Source organism: Dermacentor albipictus, chromosome 10 (genome assembly GCF_038994185.2).
Source record: "Dermacentor albipictus isolate Rhodes 1998 colony chromosome 10, USDA_Dalb.pri_finalv2, whole genome shotgun sequence".
NCBI lineage: Eukaryota > Metazoa > Arthropoda > Arachnida > Ixodida > Ixodidae > Dermacentor > Dermacentor albipictus.
This window is the reverse complement of record NC_091830.1, coordinates 13,771,405-13,793,648: the sequence shown is the minus strand read 5'-3', so window position 1 is coordinate 13,793,648 and position 22,244 is coordinate 13,771,405. Positions and strand designations below refer to the sequence as shown.

General features: G+C 46.2%; 1 protein-coding gene across 1 annotated transcript; it reads right to left on the bottom strand.

Annotated features, from left to right (window-relative positions):
• Positions 1 to 2,641: 2,641 nt before the first annotated feature.
• Positions 2,642 to 21,825, bottom strand: LOC135915842 (uncharacterized). Its single transcript, XM_065449029.1, has 6 exons — positions 21,335 to 21,825; positions 17,734 to 17,780; positions 11,910 to 12,008; positions 9,851 to 9,898; positions 7,468 to 7,515; positions 2,642 to 2,717 (listed from the first exon to the last, which is right to left on the bottom strand). The coding sequence occupies exons 1-6, from the start codon at positions 21,450 to 21,452 to the stop codon at positions 2,682 to 2,684; spliced, it is 396 nt and encodes a 131-aa protein (XP_065305101.1). The 5' UTR covers positions 21,453 to 21,825; the 3' UTR covers positions 2,642 to 2,681.
• Positions 21,826 to 22,244: the final 419 nt, after the last annotated feature.

Sequence of the window (22,244 nt, the reverse complement as noted above, 5' to 3'; positions counted from 1 at the left end):
ACGAGCAGACTTCGGTTTACTTTCATTAGCAATAACGCTCACCAGCAAGGCCTACAACTTGTCGTTCACGCTTAATGGTCATTCCGTGCACCAGCTGCAAGTATCGCTAACCGCAAACTCAACTGTTCCGCTTAACCGTCGGGAGCTCTGCCCGAATGAAAACCCGAAAAGGCTTGCCTTTTTGTTATAGCAAGGGCGAAGCACCGGCGCGGGATTCTGCTCTGTAGGCTTGTTGCCCAGAAAGTGCTCGGAGTAAACCTGCGTATTACGTTTGTAGGGCGCAAAGTTGAACGTGGCACCAAAATATACACAGATCGAATACTCACTCGTGCATTTTTACTGGGTTGGTAGTTCTTCCTATTAACTGCAGCTATCCACCGGTGGCGCAGCTTGGCATTCTTCGTTGCGGATGGAAATCGGCGCAGGCTGAAAACACCGCACCGGCACGATTCCCTACGTGTGTTGTGCTCTTCGCACACAGCGCTAAGCAACCTGCTCCTTTTCCGCTGGTTGTTTTGGCATCCAAACTCGACGCAATGATGCCCAGATGACTTCTTCTACTTTGGATCCGTGTGAACGGGCACATTTCCGCACTTTGGAGCCCTAGAGCTGGCGCTTGCCATGTCTACTGGTCGCCGGCGAACACACTTTGGCAGCCCAGTACAAAATAGCGCCGGTCGACCGGGCAACCCGGGTGCGAGAGTATGCGTTCGGTTAGTCTGGGTGCGAGACTAGCGTGTTCTGGTCTATAGGTGCGAGTGAAAGCGTGCGAGGGTGAGAATAGAAAGATGGTGGCTTCAGTAGTGCCGCCTCCCGCGCAAGCAAAGAGGGGAGGGGAGCCAGCTCGCAGTAATGCAATCAAGCGAGAGCGAGGAGCCGGGGTGGGGAGGGGGGTGTAAGTTGGCGCGCATTGCGATTTCAGGCGCGCGTCTCGGCCGTGGCTGCGCATAGCTGTAAGCGCGCCTTAGCGCATGCGCAGCCGTGCACCCGGCTGTAGATGTAATCTGCCGCGTGTGCAAGGAGTGGGCGTGTCGAGACGGCGTGGCATCCTGTAAGCTGTCCTCCCGCGCGTTTAGTTTTGCCTAGAAGCACGAAGAATGCGCAATACCAGAACTTTCCTCCTAACCTTTGACGAAGAGGAAGTTCCACGCAAGGTTTTCTTCATGGGACCTATTCTACGGGGCTTCCTGTACAAGAAGAGGTGAGTAATCACTAGTTTCGGTGACCGTGTGAGCGAGAGGCCGATGATGGCATTCGCTCCCCGCTGCCAGCTCTCTTCATGATAGCGTCGAACGACGCTATCATGGAGGCGGAGTGGACGCGAAAGTGTGGCTGGCTTCGATTAATTCGTACCGCCGTTATGAAGATATCGTCGATGATGCATGAAACCGTATCATTCGTCGCGGACTCCCGAATTCAACGACATGAATTTTCTTCTCATTCATATTAGTTCTTTCGACTGCCCGATTATTAGGAAAATTTTGGGGCTCCATTAAGAAAAATTGATGACTAATTTGCATTAAAAATTTCAATACAACGAAATTTCGATATAACGAAGCAAGTTGTCGATTTTACCGACTTCGTTATATCGAGGTTTAAGTGTATATAATTTGAGGACCCCTCTGGTATCCAGAAGATAATGTTGAAGGTTTCTTGACGCAAACATTATTTTCCTAAGCGTTTTTTATTCGACTAGATTCTGTGTGGCCGTTTTTTGGATGCTGGGAGGTTTTCCTTCGCAGAATAACGATCGTACTGTAACGTTGGCTTTGAGATCGGTCATCACAAATTCGGATGCATACGTGTATACACGAGCAAGGTGCATTTAGTGCATGCTCGTTCAGGATTATTTTTTCACATGTGTGGTATTTAGCACACATATCTGCGCTATATAGCTGGAGACCAGGGTGTTTGTGTGAGGATATCACGGGAGTACCTAGACTTTTGTTCATCACCATATTTCAGTAGACTAACGAACAACGTTAGTCACGTGGCCGTAAGCAAGGTCATGGCTGTATTTCTTTGTGAGCAAGGACAAGTAAACGTCAGCCTGTTGTAAGGTTACACTGTCGCCTTGCTGCAAGTGGCGTTCTTTTTCTTCTTTGAAGCGAGTTTCCTCTGTCGCTGTCTATTGCCGGACCTGCTGTCTATTGGCCAATATCAGGATACAGGCTACATGGTTGCGAAAATTAATCGATTTCTCTACAAGTTTGCTAGAGGTAACTCTGGCACGGTGAACATTCAGCTGCTGTTAGAATGATCGGTGGTGCACAAATAAGTCCAATCTTGGTGCCTGTGGCTTCGCACAACTTTATCTGCGTAATCATGGGGGGTTGTTGCATTTTTAACGCAGCGTATCGTTCAAAGTGATCAATTTCCATATTTACAATGCCATTCGAAGCCGTAAGGACGAAGTTCGGCTTAATGCAAGTACTACCCATAAGTTTAATGCTGGAAATACTTGCTCAACTTTCGTAACCACTGTAACGCCAGAGTTACCTTTGGTAATGTTTTGTAGCAGACTGCTATGATAGCAGATGACGGGATTTATGCAAATCCGTAGTATTTAGTGTTCTAAGGCACAGGAACTGGCGTTGGTTTTCGGGAAAGAAGTTCTGCAACTCGGAAAAAAAAAGACACCTTTTGTTGTTTAGAAGTCTTTTATTTCTAGCAGAGAGCCTTCAGCTTTTGCTTTGGACTGCGTTGTCGACGCATTTCTGAAGGTGTAAAGAAATGAAAAAAAAATCAGTCTTGAGAGTTGTCACAGCCAAACGATTCCACGCTCTCTTTAAAACATGCAGACACATGCATACACTTTTCATAACTGCACCCTAATCAACGAAAGTATGCACAAGACAGCTCACTATAACTAGGACTTATTTGGTTGACTATCGACAGGATGGCTATCGAACAATACTTGGGCCTTGTTCGATCTAAATTGGTGGGCCTAAAGTCAGTTCTATGATGCTGTCGTTCACTCCGTGCGCAAATTGTTTTTTAGTTGCGACGAGTAAAAACACATTGTGCTCACCAGCTCACTACCCTCAGTAACTACTTGCAGGCAGTTGTGCCAATAATCGTATGCGAGGTTACAAGTACTTCGGCACAGTGATGATGAGTTTGCATGATATGTATCAGCTCTATAACGTAATTATTGCAACACGGTGGAGGTGCTCGCAGAGACGCGAACCTGTTCTACCCTTCTTGAACATCAATATGTTATGTATGTTGTCCGCACAAATGTTGTGGAAACACACAGCTGAAAATTTAATTGCGGCACATTTTATGCTTCTGCTGAATCAAAGAGCGAACTGCTGCAGAACGGATTCGGAAACTTCAGTGAATTTCAACATATTTCGTCAAGTTTAGAGAACGCGGACTCAATGCGAAGTGTCCGGTGTGTAATAGCTATTTCATGTCTAGCGTGCGTACTTGGAAAGCACCTATTCAGCCACTTGAAGAATACGCCCGAATACGACATTGCGAGAAACAATGAAAGAAGTGATTCCACTGCATGGCGATGTATTGACGCCAGTAGGAAACACCATCCTTAGTATTTTAACTCTCGCTACCGCCCTCATTCAAACAGATCAATTTGATCGACGCATTCCAAGTTCAAGTTGTCACTCCCTCTCCCGCGCGCGTGGTTTATGGGTGCCTAGCGCCATCTAGGTGAGAAAACGGGAACAATAAAACGTGGATTCGCCATGTTTTGTTGGTTTTTGCTTTTTGGTGGTTTTAACGCGCCGCGACAGCGAGAGATAGAGTGAAAACTTTTATCGTCAAGTTTGAGTGGAGTTTTCTTTCCCAGCGGTGCGGGCTAGCGTGGCGTCTGCTTTGCCGCGCAAAGTTTCGGATTGCCGCGCGCTTGCCTGGATCATGGCGTCATCGCGCGCGGACGCTCCTCGAAGACGACCTGTCTCTCGCGGCTCGAGCGCCCCGAGAGCCGGATTATACAGGCCACTAACCTCAGGAGAGTACAGACTAGATCTGTACTTAGTCCAAAAAGGCTAGTTGCAATGACCGGTGGGGAATATCCGCCAAACTGCAAACATTGTAGCTGTCCCCTTGCGGACCAAGATCACATCTTGTGGGGATGCCAAAAGAACCCTCCCCCGAGAGAACTCTTTAGGCGAGCTCCCTCACATGACGAGTGGGAGAAAAAAACGAAAACTTCCAACCCGCAAGACCAGATACGGTTGGCGGAATGGGCTGATAGCGTCGCGGCAAAGCAGACGCCGCGCTAGCCCACACCGCTGGGAAAGAAAGCTCCACTAAAACTTGACAATAAAAGTTTTCTCTCTCTCTCTGAGGGTAAAATCGGCAGCATTGAGGGCGAAGACGACGGGGACTCATCGGTTTATTTTTTTTTTCCTCTTCGTAGCGTGACAGTCTACTGAACCGTTTCGGTTTTCCCCCGCCTAAATTCACGTAACAAAATTTTAGATTTTTGCCTCCATTTTCTGAACACATAAGGAAAGTCTGCCCGACTCTTGGCCAATCCCCGCGAGTGGGTATGCGCCAAACTCATCAAGGACATCATCATCATCATCATTTCAGCACCGGTGTCGAGGATGCGCCATGACCGGACGTCCAGCGGGTAAGCTTCGGCTGTACGTGCTGCGCACGTTTCTTGTATTGACAAATGAAATAATTGTGAGCGGCGGAGCTTGTACTGACACCTGTGTTACTTATTTCCAGGTTCTCAACGTCCCACGGATAATATTTTCTCGTCGGCAGCTGCAAAGCGTTTGCAGTTTTTTCGAAGACGAAACCCGGAAGTCGAAGTGGGCGGTGCGCCCCCTAGTGACGCGGAACGCTTTGTGCGGCCCGTCGATTTCTTCAAACCTTTTTTTTTTTTTCGCCACAGAACTAATCAGCCTGATCTGTGAAAACACGAACAAATATGCGCGGATGCCTATCCTGCAGAAACAAATATATCTTGGAGAAACAAACACACGCCGAAAAGGATGGGTCATGGAAAATTTTTCGGTTCCAACGAAGTGATGCAGTGCGTAGTTCTCTACGTGGGGATTGTGGAGTTGCACCTCGCCTGGTATTACTGGAATACCTCAGAATTGCTTTCTGGCCTCATTCCTCTCAGGAAGATACCCAGAAGCCCGGTTTTTCGCATTTGCTTTCTTTGAGTGTCGTGGACATGGAGTGGGCTGACCCCATCAGGGATAGCAAACTGCAGAGAATGGCGTATCTGCTGCAGCATATCAACGACATCTCCTATCGGCTTTTCCAGCCATATCGAAATTTGTGTGTTGATGAGCGAATGGTAAAGTTCAAAGGACGATCTGGAATTCATCAGCATATGTCTGACAAGGGGGTGAAATGGGGGCACAAGCTCTGGGTCCTTGCTGACTCGACTATTAGGCACCGAAAAAGCTGGAGGGAGTGACATGAACGGTGCTTTTTCGGCGCCTCATAAATTGGTGAGCTTGTGCAGAAAAACAAGGCCAGGAAGAATCACAGGTACCGCATGCGAAAAGGAACATAAAATCAAATTCATTGATAGTATCGCGGGTGTGGTATACCGCATTTCTCGCGCGTGCACGGTCCTACATTGGCCAAGCTGGTAGATGCATATAAATGATGGGCTACGAGACCACGACAAAGTAAACAACGTGACTGCTGACGGCTAGCCATTCACTGCCAAAGATACAAATGGAAACCCAAATTTAAAGAAACAGTTACGACTAGAAGCAGGTGTGAGGTGATGCACTTGATAATAGAAGCTAGACACATTAACATTTGGCGGCACATGCGTCAGTAAGCCTTCAATTTCATTATCCACAAAAGAGCTCGATTATCTTTGCTCGCGTTGAACGTGTACATATCTACCAATCTGTGTGGCAAAAAAGTGCCTGCGTATGGTTCCCTGTGTTTTGTTCATGTTTACCGAACTTTTATACGTGTTGTATGACTTTTCGAGGATATACAGGGTGTCCCAGCTAACTTTAGCCAGAGTTTAAAAATATGAGATCGTCACGTCACTGGACAGAATCAAGGTAATGTTTGCCGCCTCTTGGAGATACTCAAGCTATCTTTTGTCATTCCGCTTATTAGATAATTAGTCAGTCAAATTATCTAATATAATTAGGTGAGCAGTCTCAATGAGAAAATTGTAGAGCGACATGGAAAACTCCTGATAGAGCTTTCTGTTGCTCAATACGTGCAGCCTAAAAGTGCTTTTTCCGAGCGTTAAAGAAGCCCGCGAATACATGCAAAGTACCTCGAGCCGCCAGTGGCCAGTGTAAAATGGCCAGTGACTATTTTACAGCTCCGCTGTAAAATGTATGGGAGGCTAGGCATGGGAGGTATGGGAGGCCAGCCCGAACATCCGCACTCCTGTCTTCATATAAACTGTACTCCTTTTACATGTTTGTGCCGCCGGGGCAACATTCATATGGCTCATATTTACTTCCCGCAAACGTGGGTGTTGAGCCCACTAGGGTCGTAGGTTGGAAGCTCACCGCCGGCAACGTTTTTGTAGCGGAGCATGGACAAGAAATGACGATGTGAACTATTAAGCCTCTATGAAGACCTTGTTGAAAGATTTGGTGATGGTGAAATAAAGGGTTTCTCTAGGACCACATCTAGAGCCGACACAAAGCATTGTATATGTATCAGGCAAATTCCTACTTCGCGACATTTTTATGACAAACACGCCACATCCCCGATGCGTTTCGGTGGTGGAGGGCCTTGCGTGGGGGTGTTCCCAGTGGCGTAGCTAGGTCCTCTGGCATCCGGAACCCATAGGTCTTCTGTCAACCTCCTCCCCCCCCCCCTCCCCCCCTCTGGGTGTAGTCGAGGAACGCGAGGATATCAACAAGTTCCGCGTGTCTTCAGACGTGGACAATGGACGATGACGCGATCTAAGTTCCTTACCTGACTTTGTGAAATGCCACTGCGGGTTTAGCATCCCACTTGCGCCATTTGACGTTGAATACCAAAAAGCCCAGCACAGGACTTTCACACGCAAACAAGTTTCACACCATCGTAAGACCTTTAACGAATCTACTACTCGGAATGATGTACAGTCAACAGCAAAAGTTTACGGGATGGGGTTTCCTCTTCAAATGTGAATGCCTGCACTGTTAAGGCATGACACTTCGTATTTAATGAATCACTGTGTAGGTGGCGAAGGCTACTACATGCTGGAACATTTAATTCGAGGCTGTGTGACCGCGCTTTGCGAGAATTCAGCTTCTTGGCAGTTCATGCGTCCCGTAAACTTTTGCGGTTGACTGTACTCTTTGTTTAACTTGCCAGCCAGGTTTTATAACTGCAACGTGCTGTTCCGTGAGGCGACGGCACACAAATATTGCTGCGCACAGCTGCCGTGCGACCATTATTTCTCATCATATAAGGCCACCAATGGACGAATGCGCGAAGACTGATTACGCCATCTGACTTCTACTGCACGAACTGCTCGCAGCAAAGCGTCTATAAGCCCACCTTGAAGCCGACGGTCTTTTTCTTCGCATCCGTGCTGGACGTCTTTCCCTGGAAGAAAAAGAGTGGTACCCATAAATGCGCTTGTTTGTGTTTTTGAATTGCACTGCAGTCCCCTTAACAGAAAGCCAGCCATGATCGAGGCACCGAAAACTTTTAAGAATCCTCCACGGTCTGCTGCTTGCGCGCACCTGCAACGTTCTTTAAAATGCGAGAGAGGGAGAGAGGCAAGAGCTATACCATGTTGCGTATCACTGAACGTGATGTTTTCAAATCTGCACTGGGTACTCTTTGCTGAAATGTGAGAATGGGGGACGGATTTTATTATACCAGCCAGCATGCGTATCGCCTCGATGATTAAGCGGCAGCGCACAGTGGTTCGGCGGTAGGATGTGTAGTGCAATTAGTATCTGAAAAGTAGGCAAAACTAAGCCTAAAGCAGCCATCAAGGAAAGCGACCGCTAAGCGGCGCCACCTGCTTACTGTTCGACCATGTGTTCAACGGTTCGGAAGGGAAGCGGATGGCAGTTCGTTTTCGCGGGCTGTTTCACAGACAACGGCGTCTATAGAAATAAAACAGAGAGAGAAAGACGGGGGTGGGGAGGGTGGGGGAATGAATCTCGTATTTCATTTCCTCTTCCCGTCAAACGTGCTCCGGCGCGTGCGTATGGCGCGATTTAGTTGCGCGATCCGGCAACTGCTGCAACTCGAAGCGGCTTCACAAACAGTGGCAGATTTGTCCTCTGTGTATGCAGTCGAGGCGCGATGATTTACGGCCTTTTCTCCGTTGGCGCAGGCGTCTACGGACACGCCCGGAGGGGTGTTTGTCGTTAGAGCCTTCGAGTGTGTGGGCGGGTAGGAAAGAACGGTATTTTAAAGAAGCAAAGGCGCATTCGTTCGCTGATGTAAATGTTGGAAGCAATGCTTCCAAAATGTTCACTTAAGTTATTTATTTGTTTGGTACATACTGCTGGCCCTAATGAAGGCTGGCAGGAAATGGTACGTTCACAAAAGGGAAAAGTACATCGTTATTGACACAGGGTTCAACGATAAACGTTTACAAGAGAAGGCCTCTTGTAAACTTTGGTTTAAAAACAAGCTTATTCATATGCACGTACAGTGATACAGACAATGCACTTCTTGGCGACAATAGATCACAATGTAAAAACCACAGTTCATCACGTAACAACACAGGTATGGTCAGACAGCTTGGACAAAAAAGAATCGACGGTTGTACAGTTAGTCTGCATTAATATTAGTTGTAGAATTTCCACCTTTACCCCTGTCTTTTAATTTCTCTTCCAACTTTTGGCTCGCTTCCCACGTTTGACCGCATGGTTCAAGAAGCGAATGAGCAAACAGAGCAAAGCGTTGCAAAAAACTAAGGAAAAGCAAGCAAGAGCCAAGAAGCAAAAGCAAAGCACGCAAGCAACCAAAGGACCGCCTGTAAAGGCTTCGGGAGTGTACTTCAAGTGGGGTGGTGCTCAAAAAAACCTTTGTGGAGGCTGAAAAGAGGAAGGCGCGGGAGAGCTGAGCCCCCTCTCCCCCCCTCCCCCCAATACCCGCGGACCGAGGCGCCCTCTGTTTTACGTGCAGTCTCGAAGGGAGGCAATGAAGCCGCTCTAACTGGACGTAAAGCCCCTTAAACTTCGTAAAGTACTGCCACGCTTTGAAGAATGCCGCCTCCTCCTCGCGCGCTCTTACCGAGGCCGACGCCGCGTCCCTATTGGTCTAATAGCATCACGTGGGCCCTCGCGCCGTGCATCAGCGCCATTTTTGCTCGAGAAGCATCTACAGAGTGGCGAGGAGCGCATGTTGGCGCCGTTGCTACGCTCGAGCAGTGTAGGCGGCGCCACGGTCGACGAGGGAGCATGAAAGAGAGAAACGAGGAGGAGTGAAGGCGGAGGAGGAGAGTCTCACTACTTTACGAAGTTTAAGGGGCTTTAACTGGACATGTGGTGGTTAAGTGCGCGCTTCATGGCTGACGCGCTACAGGTGTCTAGGAGAGGAGGTAATTGATAGGGTTACTGCGCGGATTCTTGTGCTTGGTTTAAGCGGGCAACCATTCCTTTGTGCAGCGATCACACAGTTGGACTGAAAGCTGGGCCGCTTGAAACCTATTCATATCCATACCTCGGGTTGTGTACGAAGCACACGGATGAAGGTCTGGTCTACGATGAAACAATCAGCCTTTGACTAATCAGTCAACCGGTCAACCAATAATTCAAATGGTCGGACGCTCAACCGTGCGTTCGCTCGGACAATCGACTGACCGACAAATCGGTCACCGAATCGACCATTTAAGTAACCGATTGATAATTCAGTTGCGAGGTGGGCGAAACGGATTGCTCAATTCCATTCACTTATTTTCCCAAATGGAGCTCACCGCAGCTTGGATGTAGGCCTCACATCTGCACTTCACCAGGGTGTCCACCTGCGCCAAGAACAGGGTGCGTTGACGTAGCAAAATCACTGGGACGATTGCACATGGTTGCAAGGTGTCGCGAACGATTACAGGCGAGAAATTTGCTTGGAGTTGGTGGTAAGAGGAAGCTTTAGCTCGGAAAGTCTTAACCGCGTGTAAATATGGGAATGGAAAAATCGGCATGCAGTGCTGCAACAATATTAATGTGGTTTATTACATTTAGATAAAGAAGTTAATATCTGGCAACTGCAGCAAGCGTATTTCTCAATTTGTGCCATCATTTCTTTCGAAGAAATGTTCAGTATTGCAATATTTCGGGAAACTCGAACACCAAGTTTGTTGTAGCTCAGAAATTATAAAACAATGTCACAGTTTCGTAAACTGCACTTGTTCGTTCATCTAAAGCGCAGAAAATTGATGTTTTACATTTGACGCTTAAATGCACCACTAATTTGTGAATAGGGGCTTTTTACGAAACTCTGGTATAGTAATGACAGCTTCAAGGAACTCGTCAACCCATATATCAAATTACATCTTTTTGAGCAGAGTTACGGCTTTGTAAATTTCGTGATTTAACCTTCTTTCTTTAAATTTACCGATTTTGCGCGTTCTTCTAGAAGTATGAGGTGGTGGCTCAAAATAGTGCTTGTTGCATCTGCTATATCACCCTTTTCTCTCAAGTGCAACAAATTCTAATCGGTTAAGTGGTCGTCTTACGACAGCATTGCTGTGTTTTACATGTATTTTAGTCGGGAAACCAGAGTTGCACTCGAGCTAAAGCTCCCTCTTATCAGTAGATCGTACTATACCATCATCATAAACAGGTGATGCCCGAAACGTGGCGGCTATGACGTATTTTTGGCTCTGCAATTACTTCCGGCGCATGGAGCCGGTAAAAGCGTAGCATTCAAGATCGGTTTTTGTTACTGGGATTCCTCACTGGGGGTGAGTGTTTGGACGCCACCTAGTGAAACGCGAACAGAAAATGAGTGATCAGAATGCCTGTTGCGCGTAATTACAAAGAAACACAACGTGTAATCGCTCCGTAGTCGGTTCTTGCATGGAGTATTCACAAGTGTACATGGGCAGGTTTAGAAGTCTGAATTGGTCAACTAGGTGTCGCATATGCAGGCAAACAAGAGTAGTTTCGGAATAGTTTGCATCTGTGCTGAGAGTACATGTAACGTATAAGAGTATCTGCACAAGTCTAACCTGTTCACGAAATAGGAGTTACAGGCGCTATATTCGGACACAAGCATCACGTTTATATGTCAAATCAGATCAAACTAATATCAAGTTTACCTTTTCTAGAAATGCGAGTTGTTGCAAAAGGCTGCATCAAACAGCACCTTCAATAGGTAATTGCCCATATATATATATATATATATATATATATATATATATATATATATATATATATATATATATATATAATAGTGAGCAGCAGGATAAAAAAAACATTGTTGGACAAAAGAAAGCAAATCAAGGAATAAATAGACATTTGCGTGAATTCATAACGTAATATGCACAACGTAGCATGACGGAACCTAGAGATATAGCTTTTATCTTAAACAGACATATCCCCAGATTTAGAGCATAAGAAGTCAGCATACAACAAAGTTTATAACAGATTGGAAAGAGAATAGCAACGATGTGCAAAAAGCAAGTCAAGAATTACAAAACATATCTTGATAGGTTAGTTTCAATGTGGCCGTTCACGGCCAAAATGATGATCTCACATACAAGTCTACTAAAAACATTTTCTGCATGTTATTTAGCGAAAGGCACTTTTCCTCAATCGACTGACTACCAATTTAATAAAAATAGTAGTGATTATGCTGCTGTCTGCGAGATAATTAAACTATGTGGTTGGTGTGTATCAGTTACTAGGAAATCTTTGCATGTGAAATTGTTTTGTTCAAATTTAGACGTTTCAAAAAGAAAACGTGTTATTATCGATAACAGGATCCTATGACTCAAGTGTCAGTAAAAAATAAATCGGTGAACATTGTCGTCATACCTGTTTCTGCTGGAAGCATGGCAGGTTTATCTTCTTAAGGTCCAACTTCTCCTTATCCAGGCAAGCCGTGATTGCCTTCATAAACAGCTCGTTATCACCCTGGAAAGGCAGCATACAACAAAAGGCATATTCACGGGACGCCTGTTCGTAGATATTCGTCACCCAAAGAACTAGGTGAAGAAATACATCAGAACTATATATATATTATTATTATTATTATTATTATTATTATTATTATTATTATTATTATTATTAAATCTGGCGCGTTGTCAAAAACTATTAACTGGAGTTGTTTATGTAACACAAAACTTCAATCCTGTCGTGTTTGTTGAGGTCATAACATCTACCGAACATGTGACCACACATTTACCAGCCACCAAGATATTATTGTTGGTAACATGAACACACCTGGTATTCAACGGAACAACTACACCTATTCCCACTACAATAGTTTGATAGCTAACAGATGCAGGTCGCTGTTAGATTTCCTAGGTTTTAACACGCTTCACCAACACAATTTAACTGAGAACTGTCGTGGAAATGTATTCGACCTGTGCCTGTCAAATGTACACAATGTAACAGGGTCGCACTCTGACATTGCCCCTCTTCGTCCTGACAGGTTTGACAACCTGCAGTTGATTGCATGGTATCTCGTGACTAGTATATGCGACACCGACGAACGGGTCCATCGCTTTACCGAGATCGTTGTGGATGGTATGTATGACTATGACTATACATACCCCAGTACAAGCCCGAACGATGTAAATTTCCCCATTGGTTCTCTGCGGAACTTAGAATTGCTCTAAAGCGTAAAGAGCATGTCCACAGAGAATCCTGAACGTCATGAGCCTAACAAATGGATTGGAGAGTTCCGCCACTTGTGGTTACTCTCCAATCACCCAACGCCCATTTCGGGCCTGTATGGTATTTTGAATAAATGAATAATTACCTGTGTAAGAGATCACAAGTCTCGCACTGATACACTAGAGAACAGCGCCTCTGACTAGCCGGCAGATGTTTGGAGACACATTAGTATGCACTGCATTAAACGTGGAGATTGTATTCGTCTGCTTGCCTATTGTTGTGGAGAAGTGCAAGCCAGTCGCTGATTCTCGCCGTACATTTCCCCTCTACGCTCTCAAAGAAATGTACACCCTTAAGGGTGTATATATGCCACACTACAATAATAGTCGTCTGCCTTGCATTTCCTTTCTTGAAAACGCTGCGCTCGCTACTTTCTAGTCGACAATGCCATGTCATGCCGATAACGCGCATGCGGTTCGTGACTTGGAAGTAGCGGGCTAAGCAGCGTTAGAGAAAGGAAATGGGGACATGACAGATAACGATTATTGTTGTGTGGCAAGATACGACCCAAAGGGTGTCATTTTGTTTAAGAGTGTATATATAAACCATCATTTGACTGAACTGTCCACCAGCCGAACTGTCCTACTGGAACCTCCATTTCGGTACTCTTTGGCGAGAGTCATCAGAGAATGCCTCGGGCGTCTGAGGCCAACTTTGTCCTACGGCCCAGATGGCGTCCTGGCCGCCATTATCAAAGCCTACAGCCGCATCTTTGTACCTGCACTGACATCAATATTTAATAACTGTTTGCATAATTATACTTCTCCCCACGCTTGGAAAACCGCTCGCGTTTTTTCTGTCCCTATAAATCCGGCATCAAAACGGATGTCTCAAACTATAGCGGCCGATTTCTCTACTCTCTGCAATTTCCAAGCTTTTAGAATTGGCTGTTCATATACAGTGGAGCGTTGTTCAGTGTAAAAAAATGTTCTTCTTCCAAATCAGCATGCATTTCTGGCTGCTCAAAGACCACCAACTTTGTCAGTTCTGTGATGGCGGTTTCCACGCCCGTCCCGCAAATGGGGCAAGGCGATGCTGTGTACGGCGACCTCAGCAAAGCCTCTGACGTAGTCAATCATCCTCTGCTGCTCGAGAAGCTTGTGCACCACAACGGTCCGTGTAGAAGCTGTTGTTGTAGCTCTGCTACACAGGTTTCTCGAAAGGCCCTGCTTCGTGAGCGTCAATGATAATTCTTGTGTCTTTACGGTATCTAGTGCTGTGCCCCAAGGTTTTGTGTTAGGTCCGCTTTTCTTCTCAATTTTCATCAATAATGTTTCCGCAGCAATCCAGAAGTCTTCATTTCTCCTTTACGCTGACGACGTCAAAAGATTTAAGGAGATACACATTATCGAGGACTGTCGCGCTCTGTAGTCCGACCTGACCTCATTCTCTGAACGATGCCAGTTAAATGGGCTCACTCTGAATTAATCTAAAACCAGAGTTCTGTCATATTCGCCTAAAACTATAATGTAGTTTTCCCTTATTCGGTTGATCATGCAGTGTTGAAGAGAGTTGTCGAAATAAGCGACTTCGGCGTGCTTTTTGATAGAGTAGGTTAAGCTTCTCTGTCCAACGACATCGCGCAGCATCAAGATACCTGCGCGCTCGGTTCTGTCTGCCGACTTGTACAAGAGATTTCCTTACCTCAATTCCCTTCCTCAAATTGTTTACATCCGCCTGTCTCCCATCACATGAACATGCTTCGGCGGTATGATATGGCACAAGCAATTCAATTCAGCATTTTAATTGAGCGTGTGCATAAAAAGTTCATTAGTGTATCTGAACATCTTTTTCTGACCTCAAGCAACAACTTTTCAAGTCTGCATAAACATCCCGCACTTCCGTCGCTTAGCTGCAGACATAGTCGTACCGACTTCCTTTTTTTAGACATTATTATTCATGGGAATATTACATGTCGAATCTACTAGCTTCTATTCACATCCGGTTCCGCAGTAGAGTACTGTAAGGAAGATAGACTTCTTTCACATTACTGCCTCTTTCAGCAGGCATTCGTCTCTCCACAGAATGCATAATATTTACACTTGTCATTCCCTTTATCTTAATATCTTTCAAAACGTGTCGACTTTTTTCGGCCCGAGCTTGACACTTTCACTAGATATGCGCTCCTCTTCTGACTTCTCATAGTATCTCTCTCCTTCCGTACACGTTCTGCGTCTCTCAGTGGTGTTTTATTGCTGTATTGTTGTTCATCATGTAGCTGTTTATCCAATTCATTTCTGTTTTTTCATTTATTTTTTTATCCCATAACTATTAGTCGTAGTTGTTTTGCATATTCCTTGTTCTTGTTTTTCTATGCACCATCCCCCAATTAAAAAGTTTAATTATGGGGTTTTACGTGCCAAAACTTTCTGATTACGAGGCACGCCGTAGTGGAGGACTCCGGAAATTTTGACCACCTGGGGTTCTTTAACGTGCACCTAAATCTAAGTACACGGGTGTTTTCGCATTTCGCCCCCATCGAAATGCGGCCGCCATGGCCGGGATTCGATCCTACGACTTCGTGCTCAGCAGCCTAACATGTACCATAGCCACTGAGCAACCACGGCGGGTGCACCATCCCACAGACATCAGCGTTGTTCCAGAGCATATTAAATAAATGATTAATTATTATTATTATTTCCTCAACTCGAATCGTTGGTAGTGTAGAAAGGCATTTCTAGATCCAACAATTACATTATAGACCGAGCCCAGAAAACGTTTCTAAGCACATATCATCACGCCCTGCTCACACGGGCTCTGGATCTTGTTTAGCGCTGTTGCATTATTGACATTGCCCTTACTTCGCTGCCGACGTAATCGCACTGACCTTCTCTTTTCCACTCCCATTACGGTGTCCTCACCTGCCCCGAACACCTCAGTTGTATCATGTTTCGTACTACGCGCAGGATCACCAAAGAACATTGGCCTTTCCATGTTCCTGCCTGTCATCACCAACACTCAACCGTCTACGGAATCTACTGAAAGATTATAACGCTTACTTTCAGGATCTTAATATGTTTCGTAGCTCGCTATCATTGTTCTTTTCTGAGCTTTGCGTTGTTTCATAGTTTGAGACACTGTTGAACGGCCTTTCTCCTCTTTTCCCGTTTTTATTTAAATTGCGCTTTGTTCATGCACTCCTCTTTTTAATAATTGTGTAATCTTACTTACTCTGCCCCGCGGTTCCTTGCTTTTTTGTTTTTAATGTACGCGTGCCAGCACTTACCCTATGGTTATTCATGGGCTCGGTAAATGATTGATTGATTGATTGATTATTATTATTTGGCTTGAAAACATATATACCCTTGGAAGTGGCGAAATGCAAATCAATTGAGAAGCAGGCTGATAACAGCCACGGGGAAGTGCACTACGCCTGCTCATCTCTTCAGACAGAAGGACAAACCAACAGACAATCCAACCCGGACCACGTGTGGTGCTGGCTAACACTCCGAAGGCTGGGTCTATAGCTCACGCACGAATGCCAAGGGCGCGCTACAAATGTGCGAATGTTCGAAATATCGAATGCGAATCAAACAGCATGGCTATTCGATTCGTATTGAGCTCGAGAATTCGGCATTCTGAATTTTCGAACATTCCTTTTTTAATAACTGGAGAGGGCAGCACGAGCGAGGAAAAGGAGGAGAGAGAAAGCGCAGTTACAGAGGAAGGAGTGAGAAGTGCGCGGCGCCATCGATAGACGGCGCAGCAGTCGAGCGCTGCCTAAAGCCTCTTCGTAAAGTACTGCCACGCTTTGAAAAATGCCGCCTCCTCCTCGCGCGCTCTGACCGAGGCCGACGCCGTGTCGCTATTGGCCTAATAGCATCACGTGGGCTCTCGCGCCGTGCATCAGCGCCATATTTGCTCGAGAAGCGTCTACGGAGTGGCGAGGAGCGCATGTTGGCGCCGTTGCTACGCTCGAGCAGTGTAGGCGGCGCCACGGTCGAGGAGAGAGCGTGAAAAAGAGGAGAAACGAGGAGGAGTGAAGGCGGAGGAGGAGAGTGTCGCTACTTTACGAAGTTTAAGGGGTTTTAGCGCTGCCGTTTGACAGACAGCCGTAGCAACGGAGTCGCACCCGCAGCTGCTATACGGACACGGGCAATATAGCTACGAGGCTGCAACTGGATTGCTGTGCTCACAACAAGACACACTGGATGTGCGGTGGTGTTGTTCGGCATTGTGGTTGGCAGCGAGATTAACACTTTGTGCGCCCGCTGATATGCCCATATAGGTTGTCGCAATTCACGGTAGTATAAGGACGTGCCGCAGGTTACGCAACAAAACTCGCGCTGTCCTCGACAATCACCTTCGACGGTTTCTGCCTCAAGTTTGTTTATTATTAGTTTGTATATTCTATTACAGAAATATTTACTAATACAAATGAACTTAATACTTCTCTACAGCGTCTCTCAATTTTAAGAGTGGACCATGTTCTAAATCAATACAACAGTTTGATTGTGAAGCGCTTAAGAAATAGGCACGTGCAATATGTATTTATTTTTAATGCTGCCAGTCTCGTTTCGAGGCCATGGCAGGCAAGCCTCTGATTGTACGATGTGTATTCTATACAATGAACAATATAGCATGTTCCATGTATATATGTAAGACGTGCACATTCGTGTAACAATAACTTAATGTAAAGGTATAACTAGCAGGTTCGGTGTAGACATAAGAACAAATGTGTCTACACACTGAACGTGTCTATACCACTTGGCATATTTAGGAAACTTCTGGTTACATTTTAGTGCAGAATTCAGGATCATTACCAGCAAATAAAGACGCTCTTAACTAAACCCAATTTAGCTCTATTTAAGTAATAACAGAGATACATATACATGTGTGCTAATAAACCAGGCAAATTTTACCCTTTTTTGCACCCCTCACATTGCACTACGCCATTAGCGTTATTACGCAGTGGTGGTATTTATACCCCAATCTTCGTCTCAAAACGTTTAACGCTTACCTTTGGCCGCAGAAACTTTTTGTCACACGACATTAAGGCTTCTCCAACTGCGATGAGAGGAACGGGGGAATTACATAATTTCGGAAATATTTAAATTCAGTTTTATGACAGCGCATGCACAAGCGTTAAAGGACTCCCAGGCAAGAAAGGCGTTACACATAGCTATGCGGGCGCCAGGGAGGGGGGGGCAGTAGCCAGATACAACAAAGAACATGTTATCCACGATATTCACATCAATTGGTGAATCTTTGAACCAACACCAGAGGTTTAAAATGATGAGGACCATGGTCAAAAGTCGTTAAACTATCCTGGCGGGGCTCACGGACATACAGGCGAGTGCCAAAGTTTAAAGACCAGAAGTGTGGCAAATTTTTTTTTTTTCTTCGGAGCCTAGGCATAAAGGCGGAAATCAAGTGGTACTGTTTAGTGCGCCTCTTTGACACACGTCATGCAATAGAACAATTTCACGTTTTGCACGGCTCTAATAGAAGAAATTATTATTATTATTATTATTATTATTATTATTATTATTATTATTATTATTATTATTATTATTATTATTATTGCTGATGCCGTGGTTCTCTAGACTTTCGCGCTCGACTGTACACGCATGGCAAGAGCAAATAAGCTGTCGTGCAAAAAAAAAGAAAGAAAAGAAGTGAAGTCACAATTTCGCTCGGAAGGGCAAAGCATCGGTTGCGATAGATAATTCGTAGACAGCTATACGAAGTGGGACTGCCAGAACAGGCCACCCAAAATTAATACACCGAAAATAGCCAGCAAACTTTCCGGAAGGGAGCAGTGGGAGACTTGGCTCGCCAGCGAGGATCGGGAGATGCAACTAGCGCTCCTCGACCAAGCACGGCGGACCGCTCAAGCCAGTGGGGCCCTGGACTAGGGGCTCCAGCCACTCGCTTTCTGCATTTTTTTTTCTTTTAAATAAACGTTTTGATATATATCTTCAGTATGCATTTCAAGCAACTAGCCCAACTTTCTGCTCTACTAAGAAGAGATTTATCGGCCATATAAACTTGGAAACATCCGCCTACTAACTGAAATAACGAGCATGGTGCCGGCGCGCACAAGCAAACTTGAAAACACATCGCACTCGGGGAGCGCCAACGCTCACTGTAAAAAAAAAAAAAAAACGCTAGGGTGAGCAAGCCCGGCAGCAGCAGCGAGCGAATGGACCTCCGTGAAGTCTATAGGTAGGTCGAGTACTACCTTCGAACTGAAACTTCTGACACGCAAGTTCGAGTGTGAAAAATTAGAAGTAACAACATGCACGCGAGCGCGCATATATGCATGGGCAAAGGGTTCAGGGAGGCAGAGGTAACACACCGGACGAGAACCGGCGTATTCAGCATGGTACGGGCGATGAGTGTTTTGCTTTTCCACTCGTGTGCGTAGTAAATTGCTATTTAAAGTCGGCGCTCGTCCGGCAGTTTGTTCACGTCGTGTCGACATTTTTTACCCCACCTCCCCTTCACTGTGCAGCTACGACAATGAAATTACTGGCGTAACGTAGGATTGCATATGTCCTTGCCGAATTCCTGTATTTCGCATAATCTGTGCACGCGTCTATAGTCTGCAGACAACTTCTATAGACTGGTCTGTACGGGCAGTAGCCTTCAACCTCTTGCCAAATATCGTCGCTCTGTACCCTGGCAATTATTCTCTGCCTGCACAACGAACGAATTGAGGCGTCCCTGTTGGCTGACGGGATAAGAAAAGAGCAGATTGAGTGAGGGAACAAACGCGAGCTAATGATATCTTAGTTGAAATCAAGAAAAAGAAATGGGCATGGGCAGGACATGTAATGAGGAAGGAAGATAACCGATGGTCATTAAGGGTTACGGACTGGATTCCAAGAGAAGGGAAGCGTAGGAGGGTGCGGCAGAAAGTTAGGTGGGCGGATGAGATTAAGAAGTTTGCAGGGACAACATGGCCACAATTAGTACATGACCGGGGTAGTTGGAGAAGTATGGGAGAGGCCTTTGCCCTGCAGTGGGCGTAACCAGGCTGATGACGATGATGATGTTGGCTGACTAGATGTTTTACGAAGAACGTCAGTAGGCATCGGTGGAGTGCAGTGGTACCACTGCACTTCGCATTGCATACGTCATCTCCCCATCCCTGAAGCAAAGTTAAAAGGCCGGCGGGCCGAATGACCGAGCAAATTTACGAGGGGTATCAGCGCGTGTTTAATGGTGTAATTAAAACAGCATAATGATAATACTGTTCGTAGGCGCGAAAAAGCAACACTGTAGTCGCAAAAATCTTCATGCTCCCACTCGGTGGGGTCGCTAAGCCTATCGAGGTTGTAGGGGCTGCCAATGCAAACCAACAACAGCGAACTGTGCGAACTGCAAGCGAAAACACACGAACGAAACTTGCTGCTGCAGACGGGGCATTCCTCTCCGTGCACTTTCTTTGCGCAACTGCTCACTATTTTTTTCCTATTCGCAGCTTATTCATTGTAATTCTTGCACGTACGTATCGATTGGTAGTTGACGTAATGATGCAAACTTCACAAAGCAGCTGCCAGCACTTCTCAGTCGACTGCAGATGGCACATTCGGTTCGGCCGAAGCGTGCAGTAGATTATAAGCCACTCCTTTCGCTACGTATCTCGTGATTTCATTGTAAATAAGGATTTACTTTCGCTGAATGCGCTCTCCCGGCGCTTTTGGGTGTGGTATAACAATGCGTGATCTCTAAAGCGAAGTAACCGATATAACGAAGTATCTTGGAGGTCCCAAGAGCCTCGTCACAAAGGCATTCGATTGTTATAGTGGAGAATAATTGCCAAGTGGTAGTTGACGAAAGGGTCGAAGGCCACTGCCCGTGTAGACAAGCCTATAGAAACCGTCTATAGGCAATAGACAGGATAAGTGAATAAGGAGAATGAAAGGGGCGAAACACCGCAGTTGACGGGGATAACTGACCACTGCTGACACAGAGCTAAGCCAGCGGCTTCGGAAATACTGTGTGTGCTTGAGCTAGAGGCGGGGTGGCATAAAATACGCTGTAGAAACAGTTCCCACCCTTTGAGGCGTATCATTGTCTCGAAACAATATTCGTCATCTGTCTTGTTTTGCGTTTCCTTTCTTTGTACGGTCGCTGCTTTCCTGTCAATAATGCTATGTCACGCTGACGACGCGAATTCCGTTCGTGACCTGGATGTAGTGGGCGCTCATCGCTGAGGAAAGAAAAGACACGCACGAGACGATCGAAAGAGACGTCTAAAAGTGCGTAGACCGTTTTTAGAGTGTAGGATCTGGATGTAACAGAAAGCGCAAATGCCGGTGAATGCAGCAGTGTATAATGCTCCCCATGCTCACAAGTGTGCAGGAGCACACACTATCGAGAACTTAGAGAAGCCTAGAATGAACAGAAAGCGGCAGGAAAACATACGTCGTTCCTCATGGTGACCTGCAGACTACGCGCAGTTGGGACGCCTTCTCACTTCCACATGCTATGCTCCTCAACAAAAAGACTCGCATTGTTTCTTTTAATTCTATGGAATTTAACGGAACACTCGACGATACCACCGTTTTTATTTTTTTACAATCTGTGAACTGGCCCGTCATTACACTGACCTGAACAGAGGCCAGCGCTTGCCGGTTGCAGTACCACGACGACCAAGAAGGTCCAGACGTAAATCCAGTGGAACAGAACGTTGCCCCAATGCAGAGGCGGCATAGACCTGCCCGTCATCCTGGTTGGGTTGGGTTAAGACCGTCGTCGTGAGGTCGGTGCGCAAACGCGACGACCTAGCTGATGAGAAAGCTACGGCACTGTTGACTTCACTCGTCACTGTGGAGGTCACGTGGCATCAAGAGCCTCAGCAGTGAGCTCAGAATGGGTCTTCTGCTATCCACGCGTTCCAGAAGGCGACGACGTGTATCCCCGGGAGGCAGACGACCGGCGACCCAGTGTTACGTCTGTTAGGCGCACACAGCAGTTGCGGGCCGTTGTGAGGTCCTACTGACGCCTTTCTTTCTTCTCGCGGTCTCACCCTCGCCGGAGTTTTGTTTGAGGACGGAAGAGAGTGTGATGGAGGGAAATGCAAATGATAAAGGAGAAAACCGTTACGGAAAGGCGGTGGAGAAGGACCGCGATAAAAAATACGAAGCTGACACTTCTCGGGAGAGCCTCACGCCGGCGACACCCGCATCGCCCTCGACACTTATTCATTCGCATCAAGGCCCGTGAATAAATCAATTTATGTCACCCGATTTCAAAAGCGATCGCTCGCAGCGCCACCTATATACGAACGCTCGGGAGCGTTGAGAACGAAATTCGAGCGCGGCAACCTATCCCCGACCTCGAGGATGACGCCGTTTGGCTTGCTGGTATGAGACGAACAAGATGATTTCGTCTGGTATACGTATGCGTTTCTTGTCGACAAAAAAGAAAAAAATAGAAGACGTCTATACGAACGTGTGTGTGTGCAATCACGAAATGCATCCGCTGCATCACCAGCCTGCGTTTGAGAAACATATCGCC